General features: G+C 41.6%; 1 protein-coding gene across 1 annotated transcript in view; it reads left to right on the forward strand.

Annotated features, from left to right (window-relative positions):
- Positions 1 to 917: 917 nt before the first annotated feature.
- Positions 918 to 18,367, forward strand: part of LOC128737075 (hemicentin-2) — a gene marked incomplete at its 5' end in the record, with an annotated part of 63,393 nt that continues 45,943 nt past the window's right edge. Inside the window, 6 exon segments of the mRNA XM_053831627.1 lie at positions 918 to 973; positions 7,600 to 7,934; positions 8,026 to 8,193; positions 8,264 to 8,422; positions 8,511 to 8,587; positions 8,883 to 8,981. Coding sequence (XP_053687602.1) covers positions 918 to 973; positions 7,600 to 7,934; positions 8,026 to 8,193; positions 8,264 to 8,422; positions 8,511 to 8,587; positions 8,883 to 8,981 — 894 coding nt within the window.

The raw sequence follows: 18,367 nt of genomic DNA on the forward strand, positions 1-18,367 counted from the left end.
GCAGGTACTAAATCGCATAAAAATGGGTTTTTGGTTCAAACATTATTGCGGTTTAACAAAAAAATACCTTTCTTCAATATTTCTTTTATGGAAAGCATCTGCAATGCTTCGTTTTTTGGCAACTAGTCAAGGCGTATATGTTTCGTGACTCTTTTGAACAGCGTGACTTTTTACAGAAATACCCATACAAATTACAAGATTATCAGAGTTATCAAACACTTTTACTGATTTATTTATCTGCTTCAATTGTGGCCTGATTATTGTATGCGGTTTTTTATGTACTAATGTTTGAAAATATTGATTTTCAGTAGGTTCTATGTGCCGTCGATGTAAGACGCTGGTTTAAAAAGACAGTCATCGTTAGAGATGCCAATATCGGGGGGTATATTGAAAGCCGGTTTTTCGGTATTGATAAATGCAATACCGGTAAAACCGGTAAAAACCGGTAAAAGTTAACATTTGAAAACTGCATTTAAAAATTATATGATTTGAAGAGAATCTTTCCATAATCAATGGTACTCAATTTTTTTAATTGAGCTAGTTCATTAAAATAATAATATTTAACAATGCGAAGAGTATTTACCGTGCCATCTTTTAAACGAGAACAAATTTTAATGAAAATCTTCCGGAAGCAGAGAATCTTCATTCGGTGTCCACAGAGAAAGAAAGAACAATTCCTAGTGGTAAATTAGAAATGTATCTAGGAAAACCCTTGTTCAAGAGTTTACTGAATACTGACATTTATGATAAACTAGCTGACCCGACAAACTTCGTATTGCCACAAATTAACCTGTGTTGTACATAAATCATGAATCTCGGATGATCTTTGTCACTATCTCGAGTTTTGCAAGCCCCCCAGTGGGCGGTGCTTCCGACGGCGGGTCACCGGCTACACTCGCGACCGGCTCGTCCTGAATGATCTAGTGTTACTATAGATAGTTTTTGTGGTCTTGTTATTGATTAATGTTTTATGGAAGAGTCTCGAATTTCTCGAGTTGGATTAGTTTTTGAGTTTCGCAAAAATTTCTGTTTTATTTGTATGAGAGTCCATATCCCCCTACCACAGGGGTGAGAGGTCTCTAACTATCATAAAATAAATTCAAGACTCAAAAATCTCCTACATGCTAAATTTGATTCCATTTGCTTGATTAGTACTCAAATTATAAGGAAATTTGTATTTCATTTGTATGGGAGCCCACCCTCTTAAAAGGGAAAGGGGTAGTAATACACCACAGAAAAAAAATTCTGCCATCTAAAACTCTCACATGCCAAATTTGGTTCCATTTGCTTGATTAGTTCTAAAGTTATGAGCAAATTTGTATTTCGTTTGAATGGGAGCCCCCCCCCCTCCCTCCTAAAAAGGTAAGAAGTCTTAATTCATAATGGGAAAAATGGTTGCCTCCAAAAACACCCACATGCCAAATATGGTTCCATTTGCTTGATTAGTTTTCGAATTATGAGGAAATTTGTATTTCATTTGTATAGGACCCCCCTCCTAAAGTGGGGAGGGGTCCCAATTCATCATTGAAAAAAAAAATTGTCTCCAAAAACACACATATGCCAAATTTGGTTCAATTCGCTTGATTAGTTCTCGAGTTATGAGGAAATTTGTATTTCATTTGTACAGGAGCCCCTCCTCTTAAAGTGGGGAGGGGTCCTAATTCACCATAGAAAATTTTCTTGCTCTCGAAAACCTTCACATGCCAAATTTGATTGCATTTGCTTGATTAGTTTTCGAGTTATGAGGAAATTTGTATGGAAGCCCCCCCTCTTAAAGGAGAGAGGAGTTATAATTCCTCTTATAAAGAGGGGAGGGGTCTCAATTCACCATAGAATAAATTCTTGTCACCAAAAAAAACACCCACATGCCAAATGTTGTTCTATTTGCTTGATTAGTTCTCGAGTTAGGAGGAAATTTGTATTTCATTTGTACAGGAGCCCCCCCTCTTAGAGTGGGGAGGGGTCCTAATTCACCGTAGAAAATTTTCCTGCCCTCGAAAACCTTCACATGCCAAATTTGGTTCCATTTGCTTGATCAGTTCTCGAGTTATGAGGAAATTTGTATGGAAGCCCCCCCTCTTAAAGGGGAGAGGAGTTACAATTCCGCTTATAAAGAGGGAGGGGTCTCAATTTACCATAGAATAAATTCTTGTCACCGAAAACACCCACATGCCAAATTTGGTTCTATTTGCTTGATTAGTTCTCGAGTTATGAGGAAATTTGTATTTCATTTGTATAGGAGCCCCCCCTCCTAAAGTGGGGAGAGGTTCTTATTCATCATAGAAAAAATTCTTGCCTCCAAAAACACCTACATGCCAAATTTGGTTCCATTTGCTTGATTAGTTCTCGAGTTATGAGGAAATTGGTATTTCATTTGTACAGGTGCCCCCCCTCTTAAAGTGAGGAGGGGTCCTAATTCAACATAGAAAATTTTCTTGCCCTCGAAAACTTTCACATGCCAAATTTGGTTCCATTTGCTTGATTAGTTCTCGAGTTATGCAGAAATTTGTGTTTCATTTGTATGGGAGCCCCCCCTCTTAGTGGGGGGAGGGGTCTCTAACCATCACTAAAACCTTTCCTGGCCCAAAAAACCTCTACATGCAAATTTTCACGCCGATTGGTTCAGTAGTTTTTGATTCTATAAGGAACACAGGACAGACAGACAGAAATCCTTCTTTATAGGTATAGATTATAACTGGACGTTCAGTTGATTTGGTTCCTCTGCCTACTCGGTTACTGAATTTATTCCATTGACTTTTAAAACAGTATTTTGTTTTCAAAACATCCTTGAAGCCTTGAAGAATACTACAAAGTCATCCCGAATAGTGCGATTAATTATAAAACGAATAAATTTAAATATACGAGCTCTCTCTGAAATTCTACCGATACAGTAACTCGAACGCCAGTTGTGCGGTACCTGAAAGGTGTTCCGAGAGTAGTTTTAGAGTTCGTAGTTCGTAAAGTTTGCAATTTTTCCGGTACAGCAATTCGACAGCAGCAGACTGGTTCTAGCACTGCGACAAGATCTTCTTTCTTCATGAATTCCTCATCGCATAAGTAAAGCGAATCGTTGCTTCTCAGATCGGACAGAAACGATCGAAGCGATGATTGAAGCCCGCAGAATTGTCTCAGCCCTGCCAACAGGCTATTCTAACTAAACATAAAGTTATTTCTATTCCAGTTTGTCCTAGCAACTGAAGATTTTCTGAATAGCTTCACTGATATCGCACATTTATTCTATTACGCAATATTCTTAATTATTTGGCGAATACAAGCAAGAAATTGAACCTACTTTGCACTTCGCAAAACGTTACGATCAAGAAGCATACGCCGCCGTACGAAGCAGACAATGTACAAAACCCTTATTTAACCGGTAGTTCTTTACGGACTTTAAGCTGTGACATCGCTAATGGTGGAAATACGCGCCCTTGTCGTGTTTGGCCGGAAGATGGTACAGATGATATTTGGTGGAGTACAAACTGAAAGCAGAGAGTGGCAGAAGCGCATAAATCACGAACTAAAAGCATTGCTCGGGGAGATTCATCGTACAGCTGACGAAAGTTGGTAGGCTACGGTGGGATGGACACATCGAAGATGCCGGAAGACAGTTCTCTTCAACGACCCCATCGGCACCAGGAACAGAGGGGCTCAACGTGCAAGATGACATTTGCGACTTCTGAGACAAATGGGAAATTGGCGACGAGTAGCCCATGGAGTGGAACGAGTTGAATGGAAACGGCTGCTTGAAAAACACGAGGCACTCTGGTTCAATCATGAAATTAAGTTTGCTCTATGCTTCAAAAGTTTTACCAGCGATTTAAGCTTCTTGAGTTATTATTTGATCATACAAAAAAAATACCGAATATACCGGTTTTTGATCGCGGAAATACCGGTAATTCGGTATTGAAAAATACCCCGGTAATACCGGTAAAACCGGTATAGCATCCTTAGTCATCGTACGCTTGAATCTTGGCTGGGATAGGATGTTAGTTTCGGTTGCTCCTTCCGCTGAGCGCTCGAAAGCTTAGGAATATCCAAGCCTAAGAACACTCTTGCTTCAATCTACGATCGGCGAGCAGAAAGTATCCTCAAGGCCATCACGCAAGACAAAAGTGGTCACTACGTATGTAAGTTACTCTGGAAGTACGACAGCTTTCAGCTCCCAAACAGTAAACCCATGGCGTTACAGCTATTTGGATTCACGGCTTAAAAAGGACCCTAATCTGGTAGCAGTAATTCGAGCGAAAATCAGAGAATATATGGAGAAGGGATACATACGTAGCCAGTCAACAGTGGAGATATCGGAGAACCACAGTCGAGTATGGTATCTTCCTATCTTCCCCGTCTGTAATTCGAACAAACCGGGTAAGACCCGCATCGTTTTGGATGCGGCAGCCAAAAACCAACGGCGTACCACCGAGCTCTATGTTGCTAACTGGACCGGATCAGTTAACGTCGCTCGGATCCGTGCTCATTCAGTTCCGAGAGAACAAGGTGGCAATCTGTGGTGATCTGAGGGAGATGTTTCATCAGTTGTGGATGTCATTAGACGATCAAAACTGTCAGCGGTTCCTGTGGAGGGAAAATCCGACTGATGCGGAGCCTCAGCTTTTCAGTGATGTGTTGTCGCTTCACATCTTCATTCAGCAATCTCGTCCTGACAAATTCCTTCGAACATTGTTCTACCGGTAACGTTTCCAAAACTGTTATCAACAGATTGTACGACTCAGGCATCGTTTGCAGCAGAAAGAATACTATTACGGCCTCAGCAAATTTAATCTCGGCGGATTCTAGTTCACGTACTACCTTTTCGAAAACAAGGATATGTTCCTCCATCGGCGACTTATCGTTGTACTTCATTCCAGTCAGCTGTTTCAGTAGAAAGAAAATTCCTGACACATCCTTCCGCTCAAATGTGTCTTTAAGCGTGTTCCAAGTGTCCTTGGGAGATCGTTTACCGCGAATATATTCCAGCTGGGAGTCTGCAATTTTGTGGATCAGGATTGACTTGCACTTGGCGTCCTCTTGCTTCCGCCGTATCTGCTTTCGCTCCTTCTCCGCCACCACTTCCGCAGCATCAAACCCGTTTTCCTGGTAAAGATTTTCATCCTCCAACATCGTCTGGATGCAATGGAGCAAACCAACCTCTTCCAGGTATGCCTCCATCCGGAAACTCTAATTTGAAAAATTCCTTCCGTCAAACGCGTACACGCGTACACGCGTCGGGTACGGTCCGCGTCCATTTTCACGATTCTTGAATTCTTCGGTTCTTCCAACGAAAAAATAACTTGTGACTTCTAGTAAATTCGATGAGTGAAAATTTTCTAACATGACTCGCGATTACTATGGTTACCCGTTGCGTGGGAGCCGGTTTATTAACAAAGAGTTAGACTCACACTAGAGCTAGTCGTATTTATAGTAAACGTATAAATCAAAGGTTGCTAAGCTTACAAAACTAATGTTAGGTCTGTATTTCAACATTGCATAATAACATGAAGCCAAATCCGGCCAGAAGATCGTAAACTGTTTTCCGAACTGTTTCCGATACTAAAAGTAAATTTATTTATTGAAACACTTAGTTAATCTCATTCAGCTAAAATAATGAAATGAACGTGAGTATGTTTGTATGTTCCACCATAACTCCAGAACGCCTTGACCGATCTCTACCAAGCTTGGCACACGTAGTCCTTGATATAAGGAAACTAGCACTGAGGGGTTAATAATAGGGGAGTCGTAATTGGGGGGGGGGGGGGGGTGGGGGGCGAAGGTCCATAACTCCGAAATGCCTGGACGCTTTTTCACCAAACTTAGCAGACATGTTCCTTGACATAAGGGAATCAGAACTCAGGGGGTTGACAAAAGAGGGGTGGGGGGTCATAACAGTGGGGGAGGGTTCACAGCAGGGGGAGGCCATAACTCCGAAATGCTTGAACAATTCTTCATCAAACTTGGCGCAAATGTTCCTTGACATTAGGGAATCAGTACTGGGAAGTTAACGAAAGTGGGGAATCCGTAACAAGGGAGAGAGACCTAAGTAAGTAAAAGGGGTTGCGTTTCTCTTGCATTTAAACTGATTGCAGTTGTGCAACTGACTTTGAGAAAAGAGGGGAGTTCCACCGAGGAGGAAGATGGTAAATGAACCTTTGTTTCGTTTCCATTATAGCGATTTTCATTGAGCAAACCGATAATTAGTTATAAGACAGAAGGGGGAGCTGACTGGGAAGGTATGAATGTATGTTCCGCCATAGCTCCGGAACTTCTGGACGTTCTGGACGTAAGTTCTGGAACTTATTCATCAAACGTCGTTTGTCAAACACATGTTTTTTGGCATAATTATTTTATGCCGGGAGGTTGACAAAAGAGGGAAACGGTCTCTTACAAGGGGAAAGAAAGGTTCACATGGGTAAAGGGGTGCGTTCTCTTGCATTTGAAACGATAGCATTGTACAAATTACTGGATTTTTGAAAAGGGGAATAGGGTGACCATTAAAAAGGGAAGGGTTCAAAAACGTAAAAAAGGTTTTGTGTAGATTTATAGGGATTACTGACAAGAAGACAGACTTACAAGTGGTTGAGGGACAATGTAAGAGGAACTGACAAAGCGAGTAGACATATTCAAATGAAAAAAAGGGTTTTATTTCTTGCAATATTTTTGTTGGAGTTTTTGTTACAAATGTTTCGTTACAGAAGTACAAGTGACTGAGTGACAAAGACGCCCCGAGTGAGATCGGGCAATCAACTAGTTATAAATAAATCTACAGCTAAAGCTGCTACTACTAATATAACAACGGATGTGAGTTTCATTGTGGTCAGCTAAAAGAAATCCATATCTCCCGGAACGTCTAGCAACAGTTTAGGTTAAGTGTGTATGTATTTATTTAAAAAAAGTGAAATAAGGCGCTACAAACTTGGCCTATAGAAATTGGGCTTTTGGTCTATAGAGGGTCTAGAGTATCCTTATACCTTTACTGACTGAATACTCCCAGTGAAATTAACATTTGATCAATAATAAAGAAGCGGTTGTTACGAAACGTCTCAATTTCTTCCTTCCCTGTTGATAGATGTTTCACAAATTTAATACTGACAAGAAATAATTTGATATATTTCTGTAATTTGAAATACGTAATTCGAGTTATTTCCAGGAGTCCTTCATTGTGACTGTGATCTTATTAAAAAGTATAAGAATTGATTATAATTGTTTTAAAGTTTGAGAGATGGGAGATTTGATTTCAGCATTTATTTTTAGAACAGGTTTTAATATTTTAATTTCCAACAGTGTTTTTGAGTCGTCAAAAAGAAAGCTCACCTAGCAGTTTGTGATGTGTTTTCCCTATCTTGATCGAAATATCTTTACCATTATCTCATTTAAACACAAGGTTCTGAATCGGGTCACACAAAAGGGGAGCGTTCAAAGTTAATGAAAACCAAACAAAGGCACCAATGCTGCTTGAAACAATTTCCTATCGCTCGTAAAATTGTGCACAAAAATTTCATCGGAATGCATTTTTCTCTAAAGGCAGTTTTAAATTGGAGCAGAAAATAAATCACCCAATGCAAATATGGACTCGATCTCATCCTACCCTCTTTCTCTCTCTTTTTTTTCCATTCCAGATGAAACGGTATCAGTTTTAAGAAGCGAAAAGGTGGAACTGACATGCCCGATCGACATCGCGACCTGCGGCGAGCTGCACTCGCTCAAGTGGTTCAAGGGCACCGATCGCATCGCGGTCGTCTCCGGTGACGGCGAGGTGGCCAAGGTCGAGGGCAGCTACAACGATCGTCTGTACCTGGCCCACGAGGCGCAGAGCAGCCGGCTCATCTTTAAGAACGTGGAAATCTCCGACGAAGATACATATCTGTGTGAAACTACTTTTTTAGAACCCTCCGAGTTGTGTGAGAACTCCGGAGCGTATAGTATAGCACTCAATGTTTACGGTAAGTGCCAATCGATGCCGACCGGCAGTGAACATAATCCGATATGTATATGTTTGGTTCGAATTTTCATCCCATCCTATTCCATCGACAGCCATACCCTCTGTAATAGCACTCCAGGATGGCAGTAGAAATAGTATTAAGAACGGTTCACACGTTGGACCGATGCGGGAGGGTCAGGATCTGCAAGTCGTTTGCGAAGTTTATGGCGCCCGTCCAGTACCTGTGATAAGTTGGCATCGATCCGGGAACGTTGTTAGAGGTAAACCAGGCCTCGTTATGGGAAGCATTATGGTACGAAATTCAATTTGCCTCTTTTCCATCTCGCACAGATTCACAGATTGTGGAGGACCACAATGGGCTATTCACAGTCAAGTCAACGCTATCACTCACTCTGTCGCGGCAGGAACTGGGCGCCACCTACAACTGTCGCGTCGAGATGAAAGAACTGCAGCTGGTTGTGGATAATCATTTTCATATCGATTTACAAGGTGAGCGTGAAAATTGCCTTCAGCATCGATTCAGCGTAAAACCCACTCTACTCTCGTCCTCTCTATTTCGTCCTTTTTTCGCACGCAGTGAGACCTACAAAGATCAATTTATCCGGTGTCAAACATCACACGGTGCAGGGTACCAAAGTGTTGTTACAGTGCCAGGTAAGCGCCCATCATCCAACCGAAAAAATAGCCCCAAGTCATTTGCTTTAGTCGGAAGTCCTCCCCCTACCGACCGGCCAGGCCGTTCGATACGCCGAACGCCGACCGGGCCTAGACGGCCTAGGTTTAATGATTGCGTGCCGAAAGGCAAGTTAATTGAATAAATTTGAATAATTAAATTTACTTTTACACCTTTTCCATGATGCCTCGGTACACCCACCGCCGACACCTTCACTGACACCGTTTAACCGATTCTAAAACTTCCTGTGCCTATATGGTTTTGGACGCCCGGAAGGTGAGTGGCGCTCGGCCGGCTGCCAACATGACGTGGTACAACTCGTCCAAGCTGATATCGGACGAAACGAACGAGATCACCAGCATCAGCACGAAAACGGTAAGGCACACATATGGCACCCTGCATGCCCGATGATAACGAACTGGGAACCGCCCCACGGAACGGGACGGAAACCGTTCCATACGTATGTATGTACGAAGCCATGCGAGTGGGGTCCTAGCAAATGAGTGGTTTTAAAGGATTTGGGCAGGTCTTTTGTGCGAAATGACATATTGGCTCGAAGGTTTTAATTGCTGTTGGAATTATGAGTTTTTCTATCGGCGCGGATTTATTCGTTAGTTCCATAATCGGTGGATTATTCTTTCGGCTGAGATTACCGGCAATTCGCCACCCGCCGATGCGGGAACCGATGTTTGGGGCCTAAACAATTTGAAACACTCCGTGTTCATAGTGTGTCATTGGGTTTTGCGCGGTGACACATTCCGGAAGGGATTAGGAAATTTTGCTGCTGGTGCAGAATAAAGCCAACGCAAAATGGGATATTTTTAGCTTTTCGACCATTCGAACTGATGCCTAGAAATGCACGCTGCAGACATAATCCTTTTATGTGACTACTAGCTGACCCGACAAACTTCGTATTGCCACAAATTAACCTGTGTTGTACATAAATCATGAATCTCGGATGATCTTTATCACTTCTCGAGTTTTGCAAGTCCCCCAGTGGGCGGCGCTTCCGACGGCGGGTCACCGGCAACACTCGCGACCGGCTCGTCCTGAATGATCTAGTGTTACTATAGATAGTTTTTGTGGTCTTGTTATTGATTAATGTTTTATGGAAGAGTCTCGAATTTCTCGAGTTGGATTAGTTTTTGAGTTTCGCCAAAATTTCTGTTTTATTTGTATGAGAGTTCATATCCCCCTACCACAGGGGTGAGAGGTCTCTAACTATCATAAAATAAATTCAAGACTCAAAAATCTCCTACATGCTAAATTTGGTTCCATTTGCTTGATTAGTACTCAAATTATAAGGAAATTTGTATTTCATTTGTATGGAAGCCCACCCTCTTAAAAGGGAAAGGGGTCGTAATACACCACAGAAAAAAAATTCTGCCATCTAAAACTCTCACATGCCAAATTTGGTTCCATTTACTTGATTAGTTCTAAAGTTATGAGCAAATTTGTATTTCGTTTGAATGGGAGCCCCCCCCCCCCCCTCCTAAAAAGGTAAGAAGTCCTAATTCATCATGGGAAAAATGGTTGCCTCCAAAAACACCCACATGCCAAATGTTGTTCTATTTACTTGATTAGTTCTCGAGTTAGGAGGAAATTTGTATTTCATTTGTACAGGAGCCCCCCCTCTTAGAGTGGGGAGGGGTCCTAATTCACCGTAGAAAATTTTCTTGCCCTCGAAAACCTTCACATGCCAAAGTTGGTTCCATTTGCTTGATTAGTTCTCGAGTTATGGGAAAATTTGTATTTCATTTGTATTGGAGCCCCCCCTCCTAATGTGGGAAGAGGTCCTAATTCATCACAGAAAAAATTCTTGCCTCCAAAAACACCTACATGCCAAATTTGGTTCCATTTGCTGGATTAGTTCTCGAGTTATGAGGAAATTTGTATCTCGTTTGTACAGGACCCCCCCTCCTAAAGTGGGGAGGGGTCCCAATTCATCATTGAAAAAAAAATTGTCTCCAAAAACACACACATGCCAAATTTGGTTCAATTCGCTTGATTAGTTCTCGAGTTATGAGGAAATTTGTATTTCATTTGTACAGGAGCCCCTCCTCTTAAAGTGGGGAGGGGTCCTAATTCACCATAGAAAATTTTCTTGCTCTCGAAAACCTTCACATGCCAAATTTGGTTGCATTTGCTTGATTAGTTCTCGAGTTATGAGGAAATTTGTATGGAAGTCCCCCCTCTTAAAGGGGAGAGGAGTTATAATTCCTCTTATAAAGAGGGGAGGGGTCTCAATTCACCATAGAATAAATTCTTGTCACCAAAAAAAACACCCACATGCCAAATGTTGTTCTATTTGCTTGATTAGTTCTCGAGTTAGGAGGAAATTTGTATTTCATTTGTACAGGAGCCCCCCCTCTTAGAGTGGGGAGGGGTCCTAATTCACCGTAGAAAATTTTCTTGCCCTCGAAAACCTTCACATGCCAAAGTTGGTTCCATTTGCTTGATTAGTTCTCGAGTTATGAGGAAATTTGTATGGCAGCCCCCCCTCTTAAAGGAGAGAGGAGTTAAAATTCCTCTTATAAAGAGGGAGGGATCTCAATTTACCATAGAATAAATTCTTGTCACCGAAAACACCCACATGCCAAATTTGGTTCTATTTGCTTGATTAGTTCTCGAGTTATGAGGAAATTTGTATTTCATTTGTACAGGAGCCCCCCCTCCTAAAGTGGGGAGAGGTTCTTATTCATCATAGAAAACATTCTTGCCTCCAAAAACACCTACATGCCAAATTTGGTTCCATTTGCTGGATTAGCTCTCGAGTTATAAGGAAATTTGTATTTCGTTTGTATAGGAGCCCCCCCCCTCTTAAAGTGGGGAGGGGTCCCAATTCATCATAGAAAAAGATTTTGTCTTCAAAAACACACACATGCCAAATTTGGTTCCATTTGCTTGATTAGTTCTCGAGTTATGAGGAAATTGGTATTTCATTTGTACAGGAGCCCCCCCTCTTAAAGTGAGGAGGGGTCCTAATTCAACATAGAAAATTTTCTTGCCCTCGAAAACCTTCACATGCCAAATTTGGTTCCATTTGCTTGATTAGTTCTCGAGTTATGAGGAAATTGGTATGGAAACCCCCCCTCTTAAAGGGGAGAGGAGTTATAATTCCCCTTATAAAGAGGGGAGGGGTCTCAAATTACCCTAGAATAAATTCTTGTCACCGAAAACACCCACATGCCAAATTTGGTTCTATTTGCTTAATTAGTTCTCGAATTATGCAGAAATTTGTGTTTCATTTGTATGGTAGCCCCCCCTCTTAGTGGGGGGAGGGGTCTCTAACCATCACTAAAACCTTTCCTGGCCCTAAAAACCTCTACATGCAAATTTTCACGCCGATTGGTTTAGTAGTTTTTGATTCTATAAGGAACACAAAACAGACAGACAGACAGACAGACAGACAGACAGACAGACAGACAGACAGACAGACAGACAGACAGACAGACAGACAGACAGAAATCCTTCTTTATAGGTATAGATTAGGCGTTTCAGGAAAAAAAACATTATTATTGTATCAACTATCAATTACATTTGCAACTCACGCTTTGTGAATGAAAGACGAACCAGAACTATGCGTTTCCAATCATACACAAAAAATATCTGTTTCATGCAGGTAAAAATAAAGTATCATGTGTCTCCATTGTATTGCAGTAAAAATTATCAATTGTTATATCAATGTTTATACCGAAAGTCTGCACAAAGTTGGACGCAGTTGGCTTTGGCTTTGGCTTTGCAATTGTAAATCGGAAGTTTTTGATAAATGATTCTCATCAGATTTTATTTAAGTCACCCTCAAATCGTTTTCTGGTGTCAAAACAAAAGCAAAATTGACACAAACCATAAATTCGCACACTCAATCGTTACAATGCGTGCCTCCTTCTTTCGCATTCAGAACGGCCTCCAACAAATTATTAAATTGAATGTGGAGATGCCAAATCTACTCTTGGTCGAAAAAAATGATCCGCAAGGGTTTCATTTGGAACCATTTCTTTTTATTCCATGTAAAAACGTCGTTCACAAATCTAGTTCGGAAATCTATAATTTCTAGAACGTTTCGAAAACTTCGTTTAAAAAATTCTTTTCAATATAGTCAAGTTGAAATTTTTTACATTGACGGATATCACGCCAACTCGACCAAAGGTTAGCACGACCCTCTCAGGATTCAATGAAACATTGTGTGTGCAAAGAGTTCATGTAAATAAGCAACTTTGCATACTTAGTTTTTCCAAAACTGATCTAGACTAACTTTTGGAAAGGGCGCAATTTTTTTCTTTGTTTTTAATAAAAAATTTAACTCGTAAACTGTAGGACCTACAAAAAAATGATCTGTGGGTGACTTTTAGAAAATGTTCTAAATTTTTATAAAAAAATACTGAAAAATTTAAAAATTAATTTCTACACTGGAAAAAAAGTATTTTATAAATTAAAAATCTATTTGCCAAAAAACACCATCTCAGAAATTGATGAAATTTTTGCTGGAGACAGATTATTATATGGCGTACAAGTCTTCTATGCATCGCAAAATGGTCAAATTGAAGAGAGAAAAATTTTCCTAACAAAAACTTTTTCATATACATACTGAAAAAAAGATATAAACAGCTAAAAGTTTTGGTTAGAAAAACTTTTTTCTTTTAAATATGACCATTTTGCAATGTATGGAAGAGTTGTAGGCCACGTAATTATCTATCTAGAAAAAATTTCATGAATTTCTGCGATGGCGTTTTTTGGGAAATCGAGTTTTAATTTTTGAAATGTTTTTTTTTCTAGTGTAGAAAATAATTTTTATTTTTTCAATATTTTTTTATGAAAACTCAAAGTATTTTCTAAAAGTTTCTCATGCATCATTTTTTTGTAGGTAACTTTGGAAATACTGAAATATCTTTTTTTTTTCCTGTAAGGACTGTAAGTTTTTGTTAGGAAAACTTTTTTCTATTCAATTTGACCATCCTGTAATCCTGCGATTGAGGTTCGGCCAAATATTTTCTAGTGATTTCTTGACATAATGACCCGAGGGCAGGTCCGGCCAAAAGAGCACATCTTCTTCACGTGACACTTCTTGATGAAGACGGAACTTCCGGCAGCCACTTCGTATTGTCCATATTCCCGTTCACCGTAAGCTTGGAGGAAAAAAAACAACGGCTTGTGAAATTCGCTTCTCACTGATGGTGAGTCACAGAAGGTTCTCCTTTGGGAACTTGGTATGGGATATTGGACGTCATTGCTTACTTCCTTGGTGGAGAAACGTAATGTATCCGCCCGTAGCCAATCGTTGCCGTCCAGTGTCAACTAGATGTCTTCATGCATTATGACCAAGACGTCCCGCGACATTTTTTACTCCTTCTGGGTGTTTGCTTGCTGCTCAGACACGGTTGGACTCGACAGATACTTCCCCATAAAAGTATCCATTTTGACCAGATACTTCATTACTTCTGGTGCACATTGCGGACGCGCAGCACCAACGCCAGGCCGGAACCAGGGTTCCGTTCGACGCTTTTATCTTTTTTCAGAGGGGGAGGATGTTATAAATACCAGATTGGCTATATCCAGCGGTTACAAAATGCTCACGATATCCAACTTTTTCGCTCCGGGGTGTAGCCGGCAAAACCAACGAAGCATCAAGCGTAGTTGCTAGACTGCTTTCGCCATGATTGCTGCAAATCAACTACTTATAACGCTGTCAAACTGCATATGTACACAACAGTTGTTACGATTGGCCATGCTCAGATGGATTCAACCCCTGATTGTAATTTATTTATTTATTTATTTATTTGGGATAATTCATCTGACCTTGAATCTGTCTTAAGTTAAAACTTAAGTTAAATAAAATCCAAACTACGCAGCTTGTGCGCAAACAAGTGCGTTGGTTCACCGAAATTAAACAGTTCCTCCACCTTCGAAAAAGTTCTGATGCATTCAGTAATTGGCTCATTGTAACCGAATGCAGTTCGGTGAAACTGCGTTTGCAATAATCCCGTTGAGCGTAGTGGTCGTTGTGATGCCCGGAAATTGAGCATGGTCAATAGCGTTGGAGAGTCAACTTCGCCGTTGATAATTTTGGCTACAAATAATGCCTGTTGTATTTTGCGTCTACGTTCTAGTGTGTCAAGTTCCAGTAAACGGCATCTGTCTGTATAAGGGGGCAAGTTATCTGGGTGGTTCCATGGAAGATGTCGTAAAGCAAGTCGGATAAATCTCCTTTGCACGCGTTCAATCCGTATGTTCCAGGTTAGCTGTTTAGGGAACCACACCAAACTACAATTCTCCAACAGCGGGCGAACTAGGGCGCAATACAGTGATTTTAGACAATGCGGATCCTCAAAATTTCGTCCAATCTTAAAAATGAATCCAAGCTGCCGAGATGCTTTAGAGATAATTAGTACACGATGTAAGTTGAACGTCAATTTTGGGTCCAGTAAGACGCCAAGATCACTAACTTGATCCACTTTGCGCAACTCAATACCATCAATAGTGTAGCTGAAGCAAATCGGGTTTTTAATGCGGTAAAAACTCATCACCTCGCATTTAGCAGTGCTCACAATGAGCCAGTTCAGTTTGCACCATTCACCAAACACGTCGAGCAACTCTTGCAGGCGGTGGCAGTCGTCAATATTTTGAATTGGAGCAAACAATTTCAGGTCGTCAGCGTACATTAATTTGCAACCATTACCAAGCGATAACGTGACGTCGTTAAAGAACAACAAGAAAAGCAAAGGTCCCATGTTGCTACCTTGGGGCACTCCAGACTTATTAGTAAACACCGATGAAATACTGGAGCCGAGTTTTACACGCAACACTCTACCGCTGAGATATGAGTACAGCCATTTGACCATTTGTTGAGAAGCACCAAGCCGAGATAGTTTTCGTAGTAGTATTGTATGGTCAATTCGATCAAATGCCGCTTTTAAATCTGTATAAATAACATCCACTTGTTTCTTGTCTTCCATTTGCGAAATACACATTGATGTAAATTCTAACAGATTAGTACAGACAGACCGACCAGGCATAAAACCGTGCTGAGCCGTTGAGATATAGTTCTTAGTACAGGACAGTATCACACCACTTACAATTATTTCAAATAATTTAGATGCCGCCGAGAGACTGGTGATTCCACGGTAATTCCTCACATTATGACGATCGCCAGATTTAAATACCGGGAACATAAACGACTGTTTCCAAATATCAGGAAATACGCCTTGCTCGAATGACTTATTGAAAACTGAACATAACGGATAAGCCAACACTGCTATGCAACGACTCAAAACTACGGCTGGAATGCCATCAGGCCCCGCAGAATAGGAGCGCTTTAGTTTTTTGGCGGCTGCTATCACCATATCAGTAGTAATGGTAAACAAACTCAAATCTACCAAATCGGCCGGAACACGCGCAGCAGCAATTTCAGCGATACTATCCGAGGCAGTTTCATCAGCAAATACGGAAGCGAAAAATTCTGCGAACATCTCGCAAGAGTCAGCAATTGAGTTTACTTCAATACCGTCATAGCACACATTTTTAGGGATAGAAGAGCTTTTTCTCTTGGAGTTAACGAAATGCCAGAATCTTTTCGGTTGCTTTCGAAGATCGCATTGCACATGCAGTACATACGATTTGTACAACAAAGCGTTCAGATGGCGGTAGTTATCACTAGCACGCTTAAAATTGTGTCGAGTCAGATTAGTTCTCCAACGGCGATGTGCACGTTGAGCGCTGTTACGTTTCCGCTTTAGTTTTCGAAGACGAGGTGTGCACCATGCGGGGGTGGCTGGCCGCTTCACAAACGGCAGATTTGAACTCAACCACTGAGAAATAGTACTGCAAAACTGTGTAGCCATCACATTAACATCATCGCAATCGAAAACGACGTTCCAGTCAGTGTCCGTCAAGTATTCCATCAAAGCAGCAAAATCGATTTTCCGATAGTTTAATTCACCTCTTTCGACTGCAACAGCATCTGTAACAACACTATTGTTTCGAACGGGCAACGATAGTATAAGAGGCGGGTGGTGCGGGTCGACGGGAAGTAGCGGTGTGATACAAGTGTCAACCGTAAAGGAATCGGATGAGCAAAATACAAGGTCCAGCATGCGCCTAAGATGATTTCGTTGCGTGTTCATTTGGAAGAGATTTAAAAAATTCATTCCATCTATTAGGGCCACACTGGCACCGGGCAAATGGGAAGTGGAGATGTTCTGAATGCCATTAGCAGCTGGCTCCCAATCTATGCGCGGCTGATTAAAATCGCCGCAAACAATAACAGTGTCACGCTCAGAGCAGGCATCGCACAGCTCACAGACGGATGAAATGTGGATATTTACAACATCGACGTCCCGAGCCTTTTCAGGTGGTAGGTAAACACAACAGAGCAGCAGTTTTTTATTACGGATAGTGGTACTTACACATACCTGCTCCAAGCGGTTGCCACTCATCGTGCGTATGATTGAGCTGGGGTAGCGCTGTGCAACGGCAATTAAGACACCACCGAATGTAGACTTGTTGCTGTTGTCTGGGTTGCGGTCGCAACGAAACACGTTGTATGCCGTGCCAAATAGTTGTAACGAATTAATGCGGTCATCTAGTCCTGTCTCGGTCAGAAATATAGCGTCAAAATCGCTCTCAGCAGTCGATAGAAAGAGCTCGTCGATTTTTGTCCTCAGGCCGCGCACATTTTGAACATAGAAGAAACATTCGTCAGGTACCGATTGCTCTAATAAACAATTATACTTGCCTGAGTTTGCAGGCTGGAAGACCCCGTCACCCATACCGAACACAGGACCGGGACGATGACGAAGGCGGGAGTCAGTAGATTGCGCGACTGTGTCGGGGGGATTAGGGGCTTCCATAATGCCTGGTATGGAGTGTCCCGGGTCCAAAACGGCAGCGGCAGTAACATCACTTAGCAGGGGGTGGCAGCATCCGGTGAAATACTCATTCTGCGAGGGGCTGATGGTTTCAATGTTTGACGACTGGAGTTTTTTGGTATATCAATAAATTCTCGAAACAGCAAGCCGGTCGGCCAAGTTGTAGGATCCAATGCAATCGTTTTCAAATCAGGGTTGAGGCCAACTTTGTACGATACGAATGTCATACTGCTTGTATCTTTGTCTTTAGGTACAAGCCGTACAGTATCAATCGGATCGGAAATGCTCAGACATCGCAAAACAATTTTTTGAACATCACCATCAGTGAGCGATGGGTTTAAGCCAGATAGGTATAGCCAGAACTTTTCAGGCGGTGCGGGAGGAGCGATAGAAGGAACAGAAAGATCGCTGAGATCTATAGGCTTTGTTCCGCAACACACTTTATCTCGAATGTTTGGCATACGGTCCATCCGACGGCGTTTAACTAATCACGGCGTAATGTAATCACATAAAAAATCGCGCTTGAAATCCCGGTTTATAACAAGCAGACTGGACAGAAAGACGGATTAGACAGACTGAATAGACTGGATAGACAGGACAGAATGGATATAATGGCCAAACTGGACAGACTGGAGACAGGCCAGACAGAATGGACAGACTTTACAGACAGACAGACTGGACAGACAGACAGTTAGATAGCCAAACAGGCAGGCATACAGACAGGCAGACTGGCCAGAGAGACAAACTGGACAGACTGAACTTGCTGGACAGACTGGAGAAACTAGACAGACTGGACATGCTGGACAAAATGGATAAACTGGACACAATGGACAGATTGGCCGGAATGGTCAAACTACACAGACTTGAGACGGAATGTACAGACTGGGCAGACTGGAC

This window comes from Sabethes cyaneus, chromosome 2, assembly GCF_943734655.1.
Source record: "Sabethes cyaneus chromosome 2, idSabCyanKW18_F2, whole genome shotgun sequence".
Lineage (NCBI taxonomy): Eukaryota > Metazoa > Arthropoda > Insecta > Diptera > Culicidae > Sabethes > Sabethes cyaneus.